Genomic DNA, 23984 nt, shown 5'->3' on the forward strand with positions numbered 1-23984 from the left:
GTGCATTGTCTCACACACACACACACACACACACACACACACACACACACACACACACACACACACACACACACACACACACACACACACACACACACACACACACACACACACACACACACACACACACACACACACACACACACACACACACACACACACACACACACACACACACACACAGTGGAGTTTTCACAAAGTTTTCCAAATATGGGCAGATGTAGACCAGATGTGGTCCCATCTGCGCATGTGTTAACTTGCCGGTTGGTAGGATCAGTTTTTTGACTGGTGAAGCTGAGCTGTTGTTTACCTAGCATGTGTAATGTATGTTTGAGTGCTTGGTGAAATAAAACGTGTAAAAGACGGATCGGATTCCCGTGCTTGAGTAGGACACTGTTTCACCAGTAGAAAACCCCCTTTTGCGGTGGGAAGTATTAGATTAAAGTAGTTAATTTAAGAAAACCGTACACACACACACACACACACACACACACACACACACACACACACACACACACACACACACACACACACACACACACACACACACACACACACACACACCTGTAGGTGTTTTCCCCGGCGCTCCCGCAGAGAGTGGGCCGTTGCTGAAGGTTGTGACGCTATCTCTCCTCGGGCCAGTTTTCACATTCCCGTAGTATCGATTGACCAAGATCTGCCGCAGAGCTTCGCCCTATTAGTGAAAAAGGATGTTAGAAGATTAAACTAAACTTACAATTTCACAGAAATGGAGCTGTCACACATGGAAAGACCCACAATATAACGCTGTAATAAGTTTACATAGAAATCTCTCTTTAGTTTTATTTAGAAATTCAAATTTCTTCTTTACAGGCATTTTGTATCAATAGAAATACAAACAAAAATACACAACAAAGACGAGTAATAGTGCAGAAATGATTGGAGGCTAATCCTAAAAAGATATCCCTCTTTGGAAGATCTTAACACACAGCATCGTCATATTTGACCTTTGCCCTCCAACCTCAGTCAGTGATGCTCAAGGGCGACACTGTGCCCTTTCTCATTTCAATGTATGCTGACATTCAGTGTTTCCCCATATTGTTTTGATGTAAATCAATGCAGCACAGTCACCTACGCAGCCCCTCCGGCCCAAACATGTCACCAAATGTCAAAGAAGCGATGAACACCCAGAGTTCAGGTCCGTCCGCTGATGTGCCACACATGTTACATATCGAATAACTGACAGGAGAGTGAGGGATTGCCATGCTGTGGAAGCAGTGTGACTGTGAGGGCATCACAAGAGTCAGCCTGGAGCGGACCACGGCAAACCAAACGTTAGTACCTACCCTCCTTTGATCCTCCAGTTGCTTCTGGGGCTGGTTGGGATCAAGCTCCTTAAAGGTGAGGTGAGTTAGCAGAAAGCAATAAAATGTAAGAAAAGAAAAAAAAAGGCAGGAAAAGGAAATTTGGGAAAGAAATTACAAAAACAAAATAGGGTGTTAATACAGTGCAAATTAGTTTAACTTCACTAGCATGCAGGAAACAAATTAGATCGTGCAGTTAAAAGGGAAGTGGTTGTGTCAGGGAAGATGTGAGGTTGACTAAAAGTCATGCAAGGCTTGATGCAAGAAAAGGACTGCCATTTATTCTAAAACAGCATATAACTATGTGTCTTTAATTCATCTACATATTACATTTGGATGTTTTTGTCATCAACCCTGATCACTTAAATGACCCTCTATTGACAGTCAAGTGTGGGAAAATTCAAACATTGCAGTCCACTGTGCTGGCTCCCTCTTTACTTTATGGGTGAAAGAGCCAACATTATTTACATAAGAGCATGACAAACTGCCAGAGGGGGTGAAACACAAGCCATGAGAGGTTACATAATGGAGCCGTGAGCTGCTGACACACACTGTAAGCACCAATCTGGCATGGAAAATCACCTCACCCATGACTTCAACCCCCCTCCCACCCCACTGAGAAAAGGTCAGAAAACTGGAAATTATTCAAAACCAAGAGGTGCACGGAAAGATGAACGAGAAGCAGGAAGGAGAGAGGGAAAAAATGGACGCTGTGGACAAGTGGGAGGAGTCTCACATACAAGAGCCGATAAGTAGCATCATTCACAGAGGGAGCGGTATGCATGAGAGGGCCCCTCAAAAGAAGAAATATTACAAAGTGATAGGATGTGATTCTTATCCATGAAGATAAAGAGAGGTGTGAAGTACTGTAACAAGTCACATGAAACAATGGGTTTGTATTGCATGTGGTGAGCAGACTTAAGTAACTGTATCTGAGACCTTCTCTCACTTCCTCTATTTTGCTATAAGAGCCTGAAGAATGCTCTATAGATCTATATCTATATCTACGTGGAAGTTTGCAAACATTATCCAGGAATTCTGAAGGATTAGCAGTTAATGCACACTTCCAATTAGCCTTCTTGTCTATATTCAGCTTTCAGAAAGCGCTAACTGCGTGCAGCTAACGTAGCACTCATTTCCTGAGTGGACAACGTCCGCTAATTATTCTAAAATTTAAAAAAGGCTAGTTTGCTGTAAATAAATGTATCAGGTCAGCCTACAAACCACCAACGCCACAGCAATATAGGGAAGTTAAGTAACTAGCTACTGGCTTTGCTTGTTTGTGGCTAACGTTATCCCTGGTAAAATACTTCACAGCTAACATGACCCATGACAGGTATTGATTTTACACACAAATTAGTTTGTGACAGTACAGAGCAAATGTGTACAACTCAAAATTGTTTTTTAAGGAGGCAGTCAACTAGCTAACTGTAGCCTGAGCTAAGCAAAGTTAGCCAGCCAGCTGAAACTTAGCTACATGGCATAGATCACCATTATCTAATAAATTATTCACAAATTATTTGCAAACCGTAAGAGAGCAGCATGGAGCCAATACTCCAAAGAAAATGAAGAAATATTACAAACAAAAACTCCTTAAATTATTATAATGTAATCACATCAGTGTTTTGGCTAATACCCAGCATACCCAGGAATCTTACTGCAGTTCCTAAAAGGCCACTGGTTTCATTAATAGGGATTTTCTGAAGGTACTACATGCGCTACATTCAACTGACACAGGTGTAATGGGATGAGGTATACATGGGAGATGATGACCCATATTAGCAGTCAACACGCTAATAGGGGTCTTTAACACACCTCTGCAGGGACTTCAGGCTCGGGTGGAGGTGCCAGCTAATTGGAAATAAAAGGATGATGTTAGTCAGAGTTTGAAGATGTTGAATTAGTCATGTTCCTTCTGCCTCCAAAGAATAGCACCTTCCCTAAAAAACAAACCTCTTGTCCCTAAATGGTCCCTATTTTCTAATGTAACTTATATGTGGCCTTCTGATGCCAAGATTGCCAGTCACATGCACAACTGCACGTGTGTGTGACTCAAAGAGCCCGGGGCAGACTGAAAAAGTACAAAAACATGTTGCTTCACAAGACCTTGGGGATAATGGATTGCTTACAGTATGTAAAAAATTATTTTATTTCGGCGTGTCTCGTGTTATGTGCTTTTATGGAGCTAGTCTAATGGGACAGCAAAGATGATAAGCAACGTTTATCTTTTTGCAGGCAAGAAAGCAGAACCACTGTTTTGACATTCAGTGCACTATAGGCATTTGAATACAATGCTTCGCTCTGTTGAGTTATCTGTGGTTCACTATTAACATCCTGTTGCAAAGCGTAGCTGTCTGTCACTCTGCATGACAAGAATATGCACACTCATCGATATCCCGACATGTACATTTATCTCTGTGTGCATGTTGGTCGCTCTTAAGGACACATCAGAGTTATCAAGCGGATTTAGGGCACTCATTATGGGCTCTCCTCAGGGTACAAACTGTAAAAAAAAAAAGAAATGGTGAGCACATCGAATCTTTGTACGATATGAGCTGCAATGGGTTATAAAAATGAATTATTGTCAGTACATTTGCAAAATGACTGGAACAAATTAAAACAATAGACCTATTTAGTAAAAGATAAGTTGAACCATTAACAATTAACTGTGTGGATCGCTGTAGCTAATGGCAGGACAGATATTATAAAATAATTCAATTATAATAATTAAGCATAAGTAAAAGAACATAACTTGGTATAAGTAACTTATTTCACAGATTGAATTAATGAAATATGAAGAAAACAAATTTGATTAATGCCTACATTCAAATTCCAGTTAATATGGCTTGTATAAATCCTTAATATATACACACACAACAAATAAAACCTCACTCTAGAGATGGAAGTGTTTGTCAAAAACTAATTAACAAACATGCATGGACATATGTAGCGTCTCCCTCTGAGACCGAGTCATGGTGGTTTATGCTGATTCATTGTGCAACTGGACAGGAATTTCCCTCTATCAAGCCCACTTTATGTCAACACACAGATTTCCACAGAAAAAAGGTTATGTGAAAATGTTTCATGCATGCAACTGAAGCTTTTTTTAAACACCACCGCTATCCACCGCCATCATTTAATTCAGTACAAAATGTCACCCATGGTGGAAAAAGAGTAAGCGCCGTATGTGTCACCTGACCTAATTAGATCTGTTAACCACCGTCAACAGCTTGCTTGGATTTTTTTTTGGCCCCTAAAAAGTATGCATCAGCTGGACGGTTTAAACTTAAAACTGTCAGCATCAGTTCAATTTGTTTTGCTTTCTAAGAATGTGTGATAAAACCTCCAACTTCAATCAAACACAATGGGATTCAGGGAAAAAAGGAAGCAGTTAAGGTCATATTATCTCACTGACCAGGAAAATCTGTATATTCATCAGGGGGTTTTGGACTTTCCTCAGGGGTCTCCTCTGTTTGCATTGTGATTACTAAAAGCCTTAACTCATTTCCCAAAACAGACACACTGCTCTACCTCACCTCACTGGGAAGCCATAGCGGAAATTGACTTCATAACCAGAGGCTCCTCAGGGAAAGGGGCTAGTTGTGTACACCACTCTGCTGACAGTATAACATTGGCCTGTAACAGAAGCAGACCTCAAACAATTAACAGCTGTTGTGTTTGCTGAAGTGCACACACACCACCCAAAGTTAACCCCCAACTTTCCCATATGGTTGAAGTGCACCATGCTACCGTCTCCTGGAAAACATCTCAGCTGCACTTTCATTGCCTATAACCGCTGAAGGTTACACATCAGTGGAGAGTTTAGAATTCCAGGAAAACGGAGAAGGGGGATAAAAAGCGGAAAGAAAATCTTTGGCTCTTATGTAACTGCTTCCCGAGAGCTGGCTGGAGCCCAAGAATCGTGCAGCATTAAGTGAAGGAAACTGGGACAGCGCTGCGTGTTGGTGAGGTGCGTCTGCAGCTCCCCCTGTTGATCAGGGAAGGGAACAACAGCTCAGAGTCTCCTGGCTTCAACCACAGGCGGATAAACCAGGACAAGCTGAGTCTATCTGAGGGCAGGTTGGCAGCGTGAGTGATGGAAGTGGCAGCTGGATATGTTGCGCACTGGCGAGGTTACAGAAGGCCAGAAAGTAGGAGAGAAAAATGGCTGACAAAGTGAAAGTAAAATGGACAAAAGAACAATATTTGTCAAAGGAGCGGTGCAGGGATGTGGTCAGAAAAATGCACAAGAGGAAATCTAGAAATCTGCAGCTAAACAAATAATATCTGCTCAGGATAACAAGTAGATAAACACAGATAGAGGGAGAGCTTAGACCAGCATAGGAATAGCCCCTTATATAACTGTGACTACATGTATGTGCTACGTGCTCAGCAAGCCGTATTACATCACTAGAACGTGGGGGCATCATGTCCATCTGACCCCTGCGACTTGCTGTCTTTTCACAAACAAAGCCCGTCACATGCAGCGAGTGATATGATCAGGCCTGACAACGAGGGTGGCAGGCCGGGTCATGCCTTGTTTTCCCCGGACTCGCATTTTATCGCGCTTCTATTTCTGGTAGAATGAGATAACCTCTGCTAATGGGGGGAACCGCCGCTCGGCTCTACCCTGCTCTCTCACCACTCTCCCAGCATACACACACACACACACAGGCATGCAACAAGTATGATGGGGTCTGTCAAAGAGTAGTGAAACTGACAGCTGCACTCATTCCTCGAGACCTTTGAGTGGGTGTGTTATGGAGGGTCAGAGAGCAGCAGCAGGCTAAATGCCGGGGGTTACATAACAGCTATCATGGCAGTTTATCTTGGAGGAAGTTGAGGTTTTGGCCTGCCTGTATGTCTGTCCGATGGTCTGTCAGGGGAACTGTACTGTACGCTGCTGTGAATATAAGTGTGCATGAATGAGTGACATGGAGCATGTGCTGGGGAGGCGAGCGAGGGAGTACGTGTAAATTCTTTGGATGCATTTGGGAGGAGTTGGCGAGACAAAGAGCTGGTCTCTGAGAACAGCTCTGTTTTTGTGGATTCAGGGGATTTCCATCGCTACAGCATTTTTACAGGAGGGAGGGAAGGAGTGAAAATGAGCCTGAGAGACAAAACACAGAAACTAAGTACACATCGCTTCCTGGCAACTCTGGAAAGACCCTTTTCCGACAGTTACTACATCTCCCCAAGTAGCAACGTGCTGACTTCCCTCGCACTCACCATGCTATTGATTAAGTGTGCCGTCTTCAGGGTTATTGTCATGCTGGCACAGTTTCTCCTGCTCTGACCATATGTGCTTTTAAGATTTCAAGAGAAGTCACACAAAATAATACCAAAACAATGCCCACAAACTTTTTTCAGAGCATTTAACTATATGAAATAGCTCTGTTGTCATCAAGATTAATCTGTTCACATGCTTCCTCACTAGCCGTGTCCATAACTTCTTTAAGAATCCTCCTCTAAAAAACAAACTAAAGGCTAGTGGATACCCTAAAGGGGCCCTACTATGCTCATTCCAGGTTCATATTCATATTTAATGCCTCTACTGGGACATGTCTCCATGCTTTAATGTTCAGAAAGCTCTTTATTTTTCTCATACTGCCTGTGCTCCAGCACTTCTTTTCACCCTCCGTCTGAAACCAGAGCCCAGTCTGCTCTGATTGGTTAGCTTTTTAGTTGTTCAACCCCTTAGAGATGTCCCGCCCCTTATCCTATCATGTGCAATGTGTTGGATCACTAACCAATAGAAGCATGAGTGTTACATAGTGATGTCACTATGTTATGGAAGTAAACAAAGGAGTCCAATGGAGGCATTTGAGGCAGGGGAGTGGGAGAAACTCTCTGGAAGGAATTTGGGGATTTTAGCCTCTGCAGAGCATTTACATGCACAAAAACCTATACTGCATACCCCAAAAAGCAGAAAAGGGCCTCTTTAAGTAAGCTAAAGGTGAGTGGATTGCCGATTATTCTGAATAAAGAGAACTGCGACAATCTAAATGAGAAGAAATAGAACTGTGATTGTTGCAGAACCCCAAATCTTAGACCAAATCTACTGGTAGTCGTAACTAAATATTTCTATACACCCCCTCGACAAACTATGAATAGATGTCTGTGGGATACATCCCATCCAATGGTATTTGTCACCATTGACACATGAGATACAGTTCCTCTGCAGTCACACCCAAAATCCCCCAACCTCTCCTCCCTATCATAAACAGAAAGGAGAAACCGGTTTAATCCGCTTCCTTAAGGCCAGAAGTCATGGCCACACACATATTTTTGCAATACACCAACATGACATACACACCACTCCACACACTGCTCAGCCCACCGTGTGTTATGATCTGTTTGATGGAGAATCCCTGGCTATATATACACTCACACCTGCTCTTGTCCATCACAAAGGGGCTGTGTGGCATGTAGATTAAGTGACAAGCAAGACAGAAACATCTCACTGATGTTGAGCAATTAAAATAATGATAATATTAGAGATTATCACATCAAGATAAGGTCAATCATGAACTAGAATTAGTTTCATAATTAGCATAGACGTAGCTGTAGTCTAATCAGTTCTTTTTAAAGTCCAATGGGATGTTTGTGTCTATTTGAAGAATTCCAAGGCGTTGCTGTGGTAAAATGTTCTCAAGAATGGGAAAAATTGACACCATGATAAATATAAAAAGGGGCGTAACTTATTGCTGTGGCTCAGGGGTAAATGGGCGTCTACCATCTGAGGGTCAGTGGTTTGATTCCCAGCCTCTGTCAAAGTGTCAACATGTCCTTGGGAAAGATTCTAGACCCCAATATGTTCCAATACGCATGTTGAAGGTATTGAAGTGTAAGTCATTTTCTTTGGTGAAAAGGGTCAGCTACAATTACATATAAAAAGGTGACTGAGAAGCTACACATCTCTTAAAGTTTAAACTGAAAACTAAGTGTGGGGAAAATATGTGAAAGTGTTTCAATTGAAAAGAAAGTAACCAAAAAATGTGCCCCACGGAAATGTCCAGGCCCAAAGGTCTCACACAGTTTGTGATGAGCAATCTTAGCTGCATATGATGCTAAAATAAACCTAATGTTTGTTGCTTTAATTCACTAATATTAAACATTTTCCAGATGTTTTCAATAAAATGATATTAGCTTCTTCTTCCCTAAAGAGAGCACTTCATTACAAGTTAAGTACATGACCATATACAGGCACCACAGACAATGTTAGCTTGACATGCTAGCAGTATGCTACATTTTAACATGGGTGTTAACAAGGGGCGACTCGTACAGCCACAGACGCACTAAGATGTTCTACTCGCAGCACAAGCATGGTGTTAGTGGGACACAAGTCTAATGAACGTCACAGTAGTAAGTAAAGTGATCAACCTCAGCCACATCCATCTCATCATCAAAGGCAATCAGCTGCAAGAGAAGAGGTATAGGGAGCAGAGAGTTAGTGCAGCGGGGTTAGTGAGGGAGAGCTCGGTCACCAGAGTGCAAATGTGAAGCGGGACACAAACACGAGCAGAACGTAAAGTTAGTCAAGAAGAAAGCATGTGGATATATGTAAAAACCCTCCTAACTTAATGTTGTTGTTTTTCTTATATAATTATACATTTTAAGGCCATATCTATTGTGGTATACACACTCTATTGTAGTGCATTTATACTTTACCTTAATATGTTCATTACATATTTGATTCAATTTTATTTGACATTTTACTTTAACTTCTTGTGTTTATTAGATATCTTTATTTTATCATTTCTTTGCACATTTTATCTGTTTGTTTTTATATAAATTATTTATTTTATTTTATTTTATCTCTTATTGGACATTTTATTCTTTCATATTTTTTAATATTTTATTTACTCATTTATCTTTTATTTATCTCAATCTATAATTGAGCAACTGTACAAACCCAATTTCCCCGGGATAAATAAAGTAATTCTGACTCTAATTCTGAAATCTTTATGAAGTAGAGGCATTTAAGATGAAGGTAAAGCTTAACACATAGTCATTCAACAAATGCTGAGGTCTTTTATCTGTGTCATAAAGCTGCAACAACAGAAGTTGCTGTACACGGGTACTCCAATCTCAGCCTTTAACCAATAAAAACGCATTGCTGTGTTGTTGAAACAAGCAGACTGGGGTTTTATCAAATACAAATTAATACAATTAGTTCCATTAGCTGCTAACGAGGTCATTAGTAATCAATGAATGCTATGTAATATGAGTGTAATGCATGCTTGATGTGACTATTGGTAACTTCAATAGATTAATAGATCTTTAAAAAGTTCCTTAAGGAAGAAAGCAATGAGGGAATGGACTTTTCCTATTCAATATGTTCCAATGCTAAATATAAAACTGGACACACACACAGGTAGGATTTATACCTGCCCTGCTGCAGGGACTTTAAAATGTATGGACCTTTTTTTGTGTTCAGGCTCCAGAGGAAACCCAGGAGAGCTGAGTCGCTGTCTTTATTTTTTACTGTTTTCTGATCTTGTGTCTTCTAAAATGCTTGGTGCAATGGGACAGAGGGACATTGTATATCATGTGAAGTCTTTCATCTCATGGCTTCAAGCAGATGATGAAGAACAGGAACACAGAGGGTATTGTACCTTCTCCCCGTAGCCCCGGTCTTTCGTCATCATCTCCCTCAGTGTCTGCAGCACTTTGATGCACAGGCGCTCCTCATTCTCCTCCAGCAGCTGCTTGGTGTGTTTGATGAGCCTGATCAGGAAAAGAGAGTTGAAAACACACTTCCACAACAATGTCAACAGCATATTATTTTGGCCGTCATACACTGATCTTATGGTAACCCAAAACAACAGATTTGGAGCGTGAGGGCGTCACATTTTGAAACACATGTAAATAAGTGAAAGTGACTAAGCTTGTGAGCATTGACACTTTTCCACTGACTACTGTACTCCGCAATGGCAGCCATAAGTACAGAGGTAATCCCTGCAACAGCAAAGAGTGTATGCGTCTCGCCGGCTCCCTGTAATCCATGTGGGCTCTTAACAGCAGAAAAAACTGCTTTGAGTGTCCGGGATGTAAAGGAAGGTCTGGAAAATATGATTCATAATTGCTGAAGCCATTTGGATTTTTTGTAATTATAACAAGGATATATAAAAGGTATATTGTGAGTTGTGTTTAAAAGTATTATTTCAGATTTTTCTTTGAGTTGTTAAGCGATTTATGCTATAATATTTGGACATTTTTGGATTAAACTTTTCTGTGAATAGACTTTTTGTTGTCCCTCTTCAGCTGTATTGGTTGAAGCCGCTCAGTCTTTCAATAGACGTGTGTTAAATGCTTGTGAGCAAAAAAACCTCACTCAAATGTTGACCCTGGCTGCCTATAAACTCTACCCGTGGGTCAAACCTACTTGGATATGAATCCTCCACTTTCACATTTCTTGCGAGCCTCTGTGTTCTCGGGGAAGAGCAGCTCAGGTCGATGAAGGACGTCCACCAGCACAGAGAGCTCCGCCTGCACCAGCGGCCTCAGTCTGTCCTCCAGCGCCGACACGATGTCCTGCAGAGCAGAGGGACACACATCAGAGATAGAAAACTGCAGTTTACCGCAACGCTTCTTAATCAATTCCCGTGTGTAGAAGGTAGGATTAAAAATGCAGATTATTCTAATTAAGTCAAAAGCTTGTTTTTCTTCCATAACATGCAGTTTACTGTATAATAGGGCGGCACAATTTATCAAAATGTTATCAAAACTGCACTATAGACCTGCGCTTCTTGTATTCAAATCACAGAAAGCCCCATTTTGGACTTAATGTGTGTAAAAATAGCGTTTGTATATGAAAAGAAACAGTGAAATTGCTGAGATTTTAATGTCTACAAATCATATTCTACTGACTTATACACAATATATATATTTGTTGGCTTCAGGACTTCTTAAAAAACCTCACACTATAGTCTTTTTTTAATGACAGTAAGAATAATGATCAACCCCTCCAATATCTTGAATCATAGCGGGCCCTCTTTCTGTATATTTCTACATTATATTAAAGGTGTGTTCAATATTTATTACATTTCTATATAATATTAATATATGGTGCAGATATAAAGTAATGCAAGAGTTTCTCTCTGGATATTCTGTACATGCAGTTGCTACTAGCATCATATTGTCTGTAAAATTGTACAACGATTAATGTAAGAGAAAGCGGGGGGGGGCATGTCCAGTACAGTACATATGAATTGCATTTAAAGCAAACCATATGTATGATGCACCGCCACGTCCCACTTTCCCACGCATTTCCTGTCACATCTGGTGCTGATTAGTGTGAAAATGAGGGAAGGGATATCATGAAGATGGCTGGTCTGCTGGTGATGAAATTACTGTGTGGGTTGTGCAGTGAGTGGCATCACAAAAGAGATATTAGTAGGTGTTGCAGAATACGTTCTAAGAAATGCTGTTTCTTGAATAAAGGCTAGAAAGAAATGGGAAGGAAACCGTTTTAGAAACCGCATTAACCGCTGACTGGAAATGTGGAAACTTGGCAAGTTGACAGTATTACAAGTAGGTTATTGTCATGATTGGAACGTCAATCCATCAGTACATACGTCTCTGTGTGAGCAGAGAAACCAGTTGAACCAAAGCACACAGGCCAGAGATTTCTAAGATTTCCAGAGAGTACTGAGTCACACATTACAAGAAAACCGGGTGTAGCCATTACTGACAGCAGGCAGTCTTTAGAAACCACTTTGACAGTATTTTGTTTACACTGGCATATTACCAACAACCACACACACAGCACTTTTCATACTACGGATTAACGGTTAAGAGGTCAAGCTAACTAAGCTAGCCAGGCTTACTCATAATCCTCACAGTTAACATACAAGAAGGTGAAATAAAGGATATTCATATTTACATAAAGCAACAATGAACAATACAACATATCATTGATATTATCATCAAGTCTAAGTGTTTCTGTTCATAATAAACGAGATTGCAATTTTAGCAAAAAGTGCTGAATCAAGTGTTAAATGGCAGTGTAATAGATTACATTTATTATTATTTAAGGTTAAGTAGGTTAAATGTATTGTACTTGCACTATGTCTCTACACAGCTTCATACAGCATCCTTAGATTTATTATATTCATTTATTATAATAATAATTTTAAAAATAAATCCTGCTTATTGACATTTATATATTTATTTATATATAGAAAATATATTTGAGTTAAATCTACATTTAGATTTCAGAGTTTTGGGTTTTTTTTTTCAACACATGCGTATAAACACAGCATTGTACACGCTGTGCAGCGTGCAGTTCACACTCCCGAATTAACCTCTGTGCCAGACTGACAATGGCACAAATGACAGTCTCACCACTCCAGAAAGAACTTGATGTCCTGTTCCTCTCTGCCCCTCAGACGTGTCACCTGTGCACTTCAGAAAAAGCCATTATCGCTCCCCTCTCTTCACTAGACCTACTTTACAAATGCAGCTGACAGGAGACATTTTCTCCATTGTGTTATTTTGGTTTTGTGTCCCACCTCACACGCTTCCTGCTTGAGACATGGCAGTTCAATTATATGTCTGGTTGAAAAACCAAAAAGATAAAATGATTTAAAGAGGACATATTATTCTCTCTTTCAGGTTCATCTTTGGTTTCGGTCGCTTTAGGATTTTAACCTTTGCAGACCATTTACATGCACACAAACCTATATAACACACTACAGGAAAGGAAAAACCCTTTAATTTTTTATAATTCAATTGCATACAATACGCTACGCCTCGCTACATACCTGTAGCCTCTCAATGATGTTCCTGTAGTCTTTGGAGGAGGTCAGGCCGGAGTCTCGCCTCGTTGTGTTCTTAGCAGAAAGCCTCCAGCTGAGGATGCTCTTCTGTACCACATTATTGGACTTGACAAACAAGTTGTTCACCTGACTGTCCAAGTCCACCGGGATGGCAATGGCTCGGCTCTTAGCTGGGGTAGAGGTATAAAAACATGTAAATTTAAATGCTTGTATCAGATGCCACAAAGGGCATTTTAAGAAAAAAAACACTGAGATTTGTGGAGATTCAGGGTTGATGTCAGGCAAGATTCTTACCAACGTCTGAGAGAACTTTAATGCAAGCCTCCACTGAGGCCTTCTGCACGGGGTTGAGCCAGTTACAGTGGTACACCCTGAACACTCCTTGGAGAAGTTGCACAAATACTGGCTGACGGGTCTGTGAGACAGAGAGAAAGAACATTAAATAGAGAGTAAAAGCAAAAAGAAATACTCTATAAAACATATTGAGGAGAGGAAAATAATATAATAACCAACAAAGAGACTATTGTGCTCCCTGATTAGGTTACTTTTACACCCGAGTGCTAGAGATGTGGATGTGAGGATACTATAGCACCTAGGGTGGGAGGGTCAACAACTTCAGGTCCAGTAGGCCAGCTGTTTAGAGAGGAAATCTAATTTCTGCCACCTTGATAATCTATCAGCTGGCCACTGCCCTAGAGTACAATAAATACCTCTGTCATCTTTCCAAGCATGGCGTCCTGTTGCAAGAAAAAGAGGGTTGTGACGTCATCAAGTAAAGCTCAGAAAGCAGAATTCACAGGAAGTTTAATACATGGGGGGGGGCAACCACATCTACTGGGGGCAACTTGGATCAAAAAACCCCCCACAAAACAAGAATACAAGGAGTCAATGTGGCTTGTACTGTAATGCTACACACCACGTTTACTGTACAAGGAAATTGGCAATCTATGAAGTGTGGTGGTCATGATTTACTGGGAAAAGCTGTGGGTCACAGGACAGCCAAAACGTTGTGCAACACACCCACAGATCTGGGAACAACACACTCTGTGTGCTGACTAAGCTATGAAACTGTAACACCCCACACAGTGAAGATACTCCTTAAAGATCCGGTAAATAAACACCAAAGGGTTGGGAAACTAAATGTGGGGGAGAGTTTCCATTACTTACATAAATGCGGCGAGCCATCTATACAGACAAAAGTATTATATTTTATAGTATAAATGTAGAACTATAGGTACGTAAACAGGGTTTCTCTTTGTCAAACAACTTAAAAGGGGCCCTATTAAGCAAATTGTCCAGTTCATTTTTGTATTTTGAGACATGGCTGTATGCGTTAATGTTCAAACAGGCCTTTATTTTTCTCCTCTTTTCACCCTCTGTCTGAAACGGGTTACCTGGCAGGCGCTGTAGTGACTGGTCAACCACTTAGAGATGTCCAGCCCTTTAGCCTAACATGTCAAATATGTTGAAAGTTTAGCCAATAAAAGCGCTATTGTTGTGTAGTTATGTCAAGGAAGGAGTCCAACTTTGGGATTTTAGCCTTAGCGGACCATTTATATGCACACAAACCTATACAACACACTACAGGAAAGGGAAAACCCCCCAAAAGCCTAATAGGGCTCCTTTAACTTATACTGTAATAAACATATACATGGTGCTACAGACTTTAAAATGCAATTGCACGCTGCTATTAATACATATTTGGTCCACTTTCCCGATTACCTGCAGGCTGGTGCTCTGGTCGGAGAAAGGAGAGCTAAAGAAACACGTGACGATGCTCATGACTGTCTCGGTCACATAACGCTCCAGCATGGTATCTGCATGCTTCCGGTCACTGGTGTTGTTGCACACCTAGGGGTAAGGGACAGAAAAAGAAATGTAAGTTTGACGCAGAGCCACTGGATCACACTTCCTGCATGTGGGCGATATGTCCTCTGGACCTCTGCACGCTGTGTTGACATACATGCTGTTATGTAAAGCACTCTCCGCTCTATTGATCGTATGATCCGATAGTAGAAACACAAACACGCAGCAACTCACCCGACAGATGTCCACCAGGAAGTTCTCAAACAGCTTCCACATATGGTTGGAGGTGTAGATCTCCTTCATCTCTACCTCTGTGTCCACGTAGCAGTGGTTCAGGAAGTTGATGTAGGCAATCTTCACCTGTTTGGACCCAAAGGAAAAGACACTCTCATAAAGTCAGGCACACAGCAACGTAATCAATTACCCAGACATGTTTTAATACAAATTCAGACGATGCTACACAGGAGGATGCACATGCTGAGTACACACTTTTATCCCCATTGATTTTCTCTGCTGGGTAAAAGCCTGCAGGGGGATCATGTGTTAGGCCATGTGTGTGCATCGCTGTGTTTGTCCGCACTTAATTTGTATTTCTGAACCCATTAGTTAAACTGTTTTTGTGCACATTTATAACTGCATGCTCAACGACCTCTCGTGGCTGGTTCACCATTTTTTGTCTGTTTTATATGCTGTATATATATATGATGTACGAGTGAATGCTCACTCCTGAAGGGTTTATTTAGCTTAAAACACCTTTTTTTTTTACTACCATTTCTTACTTTTTATCATTATTTTACCATTTAAACTATTTCTATCATATTATGTTTTTTGTTTTATTATTATCTGACTTTGATCTTTGATTTTATTGTGTCTGATGGTAGTTTTCTCCCTTTATTGACTTAATTTCATCGATTCTGCATTGTGTAATCCTTATATTATTGTGTATTGAGAAGTAGTTTAGTTAAATGTATTAGTTTATGATGTCATGGACAGTCAAAAAAACTGTAAATGGGGCAGCTTTATCCGACATGGCTCATTTCCAGCTGTTGTCCCCGGCCAGATGGTAATAGACACCCTAAAATCACAATAAAAATCCCAATCATCAACAGGGTTATATAAAAACAAAGGAAGAAAGACACGTGGATAGATGCAAAAGGATAAAAGAGAACAGTAAAATGCAAGCAATACACGTTACTACATACATGTCACATACAGTCAGGTCCATAAATATTTGGACATGGACACAATTTTCATTATTTTGGCTTTGTACCCCACAACAAAGGATTTGAAATTAAACAATAAACATGTGCTTTAAGTGCAGACTTTCAGCTTTATTTTGAGGGTATTTACATCTAGATCAGGTGAACGGTGTAGGAATTACAACACATTTTATCCAGAGTATCCCCTTTTTAAAGGGACCAAATGTAATTGGACAATTGGCTGCTCGGCTCTCGCATGGCCTGGTGTGTGTTATTTCCTCATTAGTTCATTTACAAGGAGCAGAAAAAAGGTCTAGAATTAATTTCAAGTGTGTTATTTGAATTTGTAATGTGTTGCTGTCAACTATCAATATGAAGTCCAAAGAGCTGTCACTATCGGTGAAGCAAGCCATCATTTGGCAGAAACATTTTTAAAAAATACATCAGAGACATACCAGAAACATTAGGTGTGGCCAAATCTAACATTCGGTACATTCTTGATAAGAAACAACGCACTGTTGAGCTCAGCAACACCAAAAGACCTGGAAGACCATAGAAGACCGCTGTGGTGGATGACAGTATAATTCTTCTCCTGGTGAAGAAAAAGCCATACACAACAGTTTGCCAGACCAAGAACAATCTCCAGGAGGTGGATGTATCTGTGTCAAAGTAAAAAATCATGAGAAGACCTCACCAGATCAAATACAGAGGGTTCTCCACATGATGTAAACGTTAGTGATCCTCAAAAACAGGAAGGCCAGATTATAGCTTGCTAAAACCCATCTAAAAGAGCCTGTATAGATCTGGAAAACGTCCTATGGACAGATGAGACAAAGGTCAACTTGTACCAGAACGATTGGAGGAGAAGAGCATAGAGAAGGGAAGGAACTGCTCATGATCCAAAGCGTACTCCTCATCAGTGAAGCATGTTGGTGGTAGTGTTAAGGCGTGGGCATGTTTGGCTGCCAATGGAACTGCTTCCCTTATATTTAATGATGATGTGACTGCTGAGAAAAAGCAGCAGGATGAACGCTGAAGGGTTTCGGGCAATATTATCTGCTCATATTCATCAAAATGCTTCAGAACTCATTGCGCGGCACTTCACACTGCAGATGGACAATGACCTGAAGCATACTGCAAAAGCAACCAAAGAGGAATTTCTGCAATGGCCAAGTCAATCACCTGTCCTGAATGTAATTGAGCATGCATTTCACTTGCTGAAAAAAACTGAAGGGAAACTGCCAAAAGCAGAAGCAGGAACTGATGACAGCCGCAGTAGAGGCCTGGCAGAGCATCAGCAGGGAAGAAACCCAGCGTCTAGTGATGTGTATGGGTTCAACACTTCAGGCTGTCATTGACTGGAAAAGATTTGAAACCACATTTTAAAAGTGACAATTTTATTTATGATTATGTTACTTTGTCCAATTACTTTTGGTCCCTTAAAAAGGGGATACCACGTATAAAATGTTTTGTAATTCCTACACCATTCATCTGATTTGGATGTAAATACCCTCAAAAGCTGAAAGTCTGCACTTAAAGCACATATGGAGTTTTTGATTTCAACTCCATTATAGAGGTGTACAGAGCCAAAATAATGAAAATTATGTCAATGTCCAAATATTTAAGGACCTGACTGTATAGCATATCACAATCACATAACAGACAAAAGGGGCAACACAACGTGTAACACACACACGCCCTATACAGAACAGACTAGTTTGTGCAGGTGTAATTGTCAGTGAACCATACACTACAGTATTTCCAGTACAGTAGTACACTAATACATTTTCCTTTAAAGTTTCTTTTGCCATCAGGTTCTGGGAAAGATTATGAAAGACTGTGTCATTGGCATGCATCAGAGTTAATGTTCAATACTTAGAGATGTGCAGACAGTTGCTTCAGTTTCGTGTGATCACAACACTGCTGTGACCTGTGCGCCTGTAGTTTGATTTGTTTTAAATCAAACGTTAAAGCAGTCGTACTTGCATGCACACCTGCTGGAGATCTGCACTTCATTGTGAGCGCACATGTACACGCACACCTACAACCTTACCCTAACTTGCGCAAAAGATATTGAATGTTAACGAGACCTGCTGAAACAAACCCTCATTACTCATACCTCAGGGATGCAGTCTTCATGTGTGACCACCCGTACGATATCATCCAGGGGCAGCAGGGAGTTGCACTTGATCTCGGTGTAGACGTTCTTGCCCTCCGTGCAGACAGCCAGCAGCTCCACCAGGTGGATGTGGTACATCAGGTGGCTGTTTTCATCCATGCGGTCCCGCTCAGAACGCATCATCTGGACGAGGGTCTGGAAGGAGGCCCGGTCGTTGTAGAAAACCAGGACGTCCTCGCCCGAGTTCACCAGCTGAGTGCGGGGAGTCAGAGTACAGAGTACGGACTTGTTACCGAAATGTTACAGTACATCTGTCAAAATTAAACCTCATATAGAGTAGTGTAATAATGACTTGTATTTGTAGGCTGACCCAGAATTTAAAAAGGTCTCCGTTGGCTAAAAACAATATGATTTTCCCAGGAAATAAGATCTGTGGCAAACATAAATGTATAATACTTTCTGTAACTGACATTTTTGAAGCTTAAATGCAATAAACAGAAGCAAAAATACTTGTTAGACTTTGCAAAATAGTTGTTTTTAACCATTACTCCATTATGGTTACATGGCTAAGCTAAAGGCGGCTAATATTCGGTGTGAAGGGGCAGAATGTGACGATCTATTAAGCTTGAGTTTATCCAACCAAAAACTAATTAAAAAAACATTGACTTGACCAGAAGAGAGGCCAGAAATGCTAAAATGCAAACCCATTTCCTGGTTTAGGACTCATTCCTGCACTTCTCTATGACCATATAACAATACCGACACATATTTGGACCCACTATCTCCTCTGTAACTGAAGCATTTAGGTTACAGTATAAAGGTCATAGGACGGACCTCTGCCATGACGATGTCCTGACACTTCTTGATGAACTTGTTCTCAGCCTTCACGATGGTCTGCAGGAACTTGAGATACTGGACGTGTCGTCCGTGGGTCTCGGTGCAGTGGACAAAGTGCTGCACCACTCGCTCGTTGATCTCGCTGCACAGCTGGAAGTTATTCATGAAGATGTGCTGCATGGTGACGGCCTCGAGAATCTGATAGAGATGTTAAAAGAAGAGACAGAAAGAACATTTTAGATTTGTTTTTCCTAAAGATTGTATTCTAGAAACTGCAGAAATCAATGATAATGAGTAAAACTGAGATGCCTTGTTAACTCACCCCTGGGTTCAGAAACAGGTTGATGTGTTTGTGCAGGAGAATTTGATTCTGCTGATTTCCTGCACAGAAATTCTGCAGGAACTCGTGAGCCAGCTTCATGATCTCCTCCATTCTGACATCCTCTCCCTAATGCAGAGAACAAAGAGTTATACTTCCTTTTGATCTACATTAATCGGAAAATTGCAACGTCTAACAACTATGAACGTCTTCAAAAAGGGACAGATTACACCAACATTTTAAAATAATTATACCAGTAGAGCTACGGTTAATGAATGTTGGAGAGATTTCTGATGAATAAAACAGAACTAGATTGCCCATAGATTGCGGTGGTCAAATACATATGAAAAACTTTCTCTTTTTGGAAATCATGACCCAGTATTCAAGATAATCTACAGACCTTATCATGAGCAGTAAATGCCCACTTCCTTCTCTGCGTTGATAGGGTTACGGTAATTTCGGTAGAAAGGAAGTAGTTCCTGCTCTCATCTATGCTTGTGGATTATTTTGAGTCACCAGGTCATGTTTTCTGAAAAGTTGCAATACTCTTGAGTTTTGGCTCTTGGAAAAAAGCTCCGTTATGTTGGAGAAAACGCCGACATCTCTACAGGCAATATGTCCAACACTCGGTAACTCACTCCTCCTTGAAATGTCCCTTTTAAGCTTTCTTGTTATTCTGCATGTGCTACAATATTCAACTATACACCTTCTCATAGGGGATCTGCAGGAGCTCCAGCACGACACTGTGAGCTCCCATGTTCCTCAGGAGCCTCTGCTGCTGCTTTCTGCTCTTCTTCCCTGAGCTGCCCTCCTGGACACACAGCTTACTGAGACGCAGCAGAATCTGAAAACACACACACACACAGCAGGAGGGGTTTGAAATTAAAGGCAACAAATCAGAAAACAAGACAATACAATATTGAAATACAAATAAACATACTTCTTTTACAACCCTGTAGTTGTAGCTGCTGGTGCTTTCTGACTTCTTCTTGTCTGAACCCGGCGAGTCTCCCTGTTGAACAAGGAAAGAGGAGATGAAATCCAGTCAGTTTTATACTATAACATGATCTATATTGGGGAGAATTGGGTTTAAAATGAACCTTCATCTAATTGTTGTACCTTCTTTTTGTTGTCAGACTCTGAGGGTCCATCTCCGTCCATCCCGTCTTCTCCCTGCCTCTTATAAACCCACAGCTCGGACTTCTCCACGATGGAACGCAGCTGGTCCAGATCCGACTTGATCTGCTTGTAGTTATCCACATCCTGACTGGTCACCAGCAGCTGGACCTACATTTAGGGCAAGATTTGCATCCATTTCCACCCAGAAATACTTACAAGTATTCAATTACCAGTCTTTAAATCAGTCATAAATGGAAATAAAGTACTAAAGAGGTGCGAGACGTACTTGTTTGAAGGCCATGAGCACCTCCTGCCTCTGACTGAAGTGTCTGAAGAGCAGGTGGAGAGCTCCGGACACCAAAGGAGGGTAATCATGCATGGTCAGGTGCAGCAGGACCCTCAGGAACGTACGGCCTCCGTGGTCGTCCAGGTCCAGAGGAGTGTTCTCCTCACTTTAAAAGTCAGAGGAGTAAAAAATTAACTTTATCTTATTTCAAAATGACTCAAGAGAGATTAGGAAGCTCTTGATTACCTTCCGCCAAAAATCCCCTCGGCCTGTTCTTCAATGTTCTCAAAGTCAAAATTTCCTGGAGTTTTTAAACAAAACAAAGAATCCATATTTTAAGGAAATCAATTTCAATATACGTCACGGAATAATAAATCACCGTGGAAAAGCAAATTTGTGAAAATGTAATGCTGAAATAACTGAAATATAGCTGCTTCTCACCTGGCATCTGACCTGCAACATTATTGGTGCCGTTGGCGGCGTCTTGAGGGTTGTTCTCATCAAATTCCCGTTTGAATATACAGAGCAGGCAGGAGATCCTGTAGTCCAGCCGCTCATTCAAAATGAACTGAAGGAAAAATCAACAAAAAGTGACTTAATGCATAAAAAAGAGCCAGTTTCCTGATGTCCTACCAAAGCCTCCAGGAGAGCGCCATGTGTTCAAGCAAATGTTCTTAGTGGACAAACAGATGTACTACATCTTCCCTGTCAGTCATGTAATGCTATTGGGATCAAAAATACCTTTTCCCCATTGACTTACAAACGGAAATAGAAATGTGTAAATCAGGGTAAAATTGTTTTTATGTAAACCAACGACCCAGTCCAAATACTTATAGACATTTTTTATATCATTAGCTGTAAAATGCCCTAAAACCCGAATAGATTGATTTTCCCTCTCCAATCATTTGACTGAGCCACTACCAGACGCGAGGGAGTGGCTTGTGGGCAGGGCTTATGGTAAACGCAAGTGCCCAAAGGACGTGGCAGTCCGCCGGAAGATCTAGGAAAGATCCAGGATTTTTTATTCTTCACAGTCGGGCCATATTGGCTTCATATGCCACTGAGAGACTTTCATAGGAATGAAACCCTGCCTCCCAATCTGTATCCAGGTCTCTTTGTGCATCCATGTGTCCTACCTGTAGAATCTCGATGACTTTGAGCTTGGTGTCCATGACCATGATGTCCTCTCTCTCTGGTTCCACCTGAGGTTTCACCACGTCTCCCTCCGGCTGGTGAGCTGGTGTGGCGGGCAACAAGCCGCCTCCTCGCAGCACCACCTGAGTCATCAGCTCTCCGACCCCATGGATGGACTTCATCACGTTACTGCCAGCTACAGAAACAGAGCAATAATAACAAATAAATACAGAGAATTATCAATCCTTGTGTGGATTGATTTAACCCGTGATTAGTTTGGATTTGACTTTTCTTTGTGGGTTGACGCCACATTCTTCCCTGATGTCCAGTATGGAGAGTAAGGCCTAAAGGAGGTGGATGTTTACCTTTGTTTTCCTCTCCCTTCTCCATCTTGTTGATGGGGTAAATGGTGTTGACATGAACGCAGTCTAAAATGTTCAGTAAGATCTTTGTCAGTCGGAGCAGGTCACTGAAGTTGTAGAAACCGAAATATATGAGGTTCCTCGCCAGGTTCACCACCTGAGGACAAGGTCAGATCCATTATTTATAATTCAAACCAACCAGTGGGACTCGTTATGTGTTTATACCATCGATAACGGAGGCAGTACCTCAAAGGTAAGCTTGTTTTTCTCCCTGTCGGAGAAGGGGATATTCTGTGACACCACCTCCCTCAAGTAGTTCTCTACGAAATCCATAGTGAGGCAGAAGCGCTCTTTGATCTCATCCCGGGTGGTTCCATCGTTGTCGTAGCTGGAGCGGAAAAACATCTTAGAGGGTGCTGGGACGTCTTTGAAATGGATTACAAGTCAATTAACGTATTCACGAGATGAACTCACTCATCGATAGCAATCTGAGAGGGGATCTCCGACCACAGACGGGCGTATTTGACAGGCGTGACCTGCTCCTGAGGGTCTCGGTCCACGTGCATGTGCAGCATGAGGCGGCAGAAAGACGCCCGTAGGTCGAAGGGAAGATCTTCATCAGACATGCAGCGCAGGATCAGATCCACATCCAGCTGACCCGAGATCTTGTTGATGGCCAGGTACTGACGGTCCAGACACATCCGGGCAAACAGGTTCAGCTGGCACCTGAGAGGAGGCGTTTGGATAAGCAATATTAAGGTTGAGACTTTGAAATCTACTGCACTAGTGTATAGTACCTTACTTCAATCAAATAAATCTCACCTGTAGTAGCTGACCACTTCCTGGTCGTCCTTCTGGCCCTCCTTAGCATCCTGAGCTAACTCCCTGACGCTCTTACTCCGGATCTCCTTACACATGTCTTTCCAGAACAGCCAGACCTCCTCTTCGTCTTCGGCCTCCAACGGACTCTCTCCATTCACCACTGGTTCAATCTCAAACCTGGACAGCACCAACCTGGAGAACAGCAGTATTTGTAATAATCTTGAAGCTTTAGCAATAAGTCTAACAGTGTGTACAAATTAGATGCTGACTTTGTTTCGATGAGGATGTCCGCATTGGAGGGGTCCAGCACTGCGGTGCAGATGAGCTCCTGCGTCACAGGGATGGACTTCTGCATGGACACGCAGAGATCTGAGAGGTAGTCCAGAAACCTGGGTACAGATTACAAGAAACTGGGTTATTTTTCAATGGAGGAGTTCATAGATATGCATGTTCAATTGTGATTATAATACAGGCTTTAAAGTCATTTAAGCCTCGTTTTGCTGTCGTTTTGTCTCTCTTTCGAGTTGTTTTCTGTCTTTAATGGGGTTTTGAGTATTTAAGTTGTCAGTTTGTGTCTTTTTATGGTCAGTTTGTGACTCTCTGTAGTCATAGTGTGACTTTGCGGTCATTTTGTGTCTCTCTGTAGACATTTCTTGTCTTTATTGGTCATTTTGTGACAATTTCTAGTCATTTTATGTGTCTGAGATAATTTTGTGTCTCTTTATGGTCAGTTTGTGTCCCTGTAGTCATAGTGTGACTTTATGGTCATTTTATGTGTCATAGTGATAATTTTGTGTCTCTTTATGGTCATTTTGTGTCTCTGTAGTCATAGTGTGACTTTATGGTCATTTTATG

At 41.4% G+C, this 23984-nt stretch overlaps 1 protein-coding gene across 11 annotated transcripts in view; it reads right to left on the bottom strand.

The window, feature by feature from the left end:
- LOC134882989 (inositol 1,4,5-trisphosphate receptor type 1-like) overlaps positions 1–23984 on the bottom strand; it is a 99507-nt gene that overhangs the window by 47755 nt on the left and 27768 nt on the right. For 3 of the 11 annotated variants that reach the window (XM_063911053.1, XM_063911050.1, XM_063911061.1), the window contains 26 exons: positions 23399–23518; positions 23130–23321; positions 22782–23033; positions 22554–22695; positions 22311–22464; positions 21948–22141; positions 21253–21379; positions 21058–21112; positions 20812–20977; positions 20526–20693; positions 20347–20418; positions 20113–20250; positions 19410–19535; positions 19085–19285; positions 18251–18502; positions 15167–15292; positions 14849–14977; positions 13837–13863; positions 13421–13541; positions 13112–13296; positions 10732–10880; positions 9962–10073; positions 8727–8762; positions 3159–3194; positions 1326–1373; positions 565–694 (listed from right to left, as the gene is read on the bottom strand). In XM_063911053.1, coding sequence (XP_063767123.1) covers positions 565–694; positions 1326–1373; positions 3159–3194; positions 8727–8762; positions 9962–10073; positions 10732–10880; positions 13112–13296; positions 13421–13541; positions 13837–13863; positions 14849–14977; positions 15167–15292; positions 18251–18502; positions 19085–19285; positions 19410–19535; positions 20113–20250; positions 20347–20418; positions 20526–20693; positions 20812–20977; positions 21058–21112; positions 21253–21379; positions 21948–22141; positions 22311–22464; positions 22554–22695; positions 22782–23033; positions 23130–23321; positions 23399–23518 — 3458 coding nt within the window. The remainder of the gene's footprint in view (positions 1–564; positions 695–1325; positions 1374–3158; positions 3195–8726; positions 8763–9961; positions 10074–10731; positions 10881–13111; positions 13297–13420; positions 13542–13836; positions 13864–14848; positions 14978–15166; positions 15293–18250; positions 18503–19084; positions 19286–19409; positions 19536–20112; positions 20251–20346; positions 20419–20525; positions 20694–20811; positions 20978–21057; positions 21113–21252; positions 21380–21947; positions 22142–22310; positions 22465–22553; positions 22696–22781; positions 23034–23129; positions 23322–23398; positions 23519–23984) is intronic. The other 8 variants (XM_063911056.1, XM_063911051.1, XM_063911060.1 and 5 more) reach the window with 6 other exon arrangements.

Source organism: Eleginops maclovinus, chromosome 20, assembly GCF_036324505.1.
Source record: "Eleginops maclovinus isolate JMC-PN-2008 ecotype Puerto Natales chromosome 20, JC_Emac_rtc_rv5, whole genome shotgun sequence".
In the NCBI taxonomy this organism is placed as follows: Eukaryota; Metazoa; Chordata; class Actinopteri; order Perciformes; family Eleginopidae; genus Eleginops; species Eleginops maclovinus.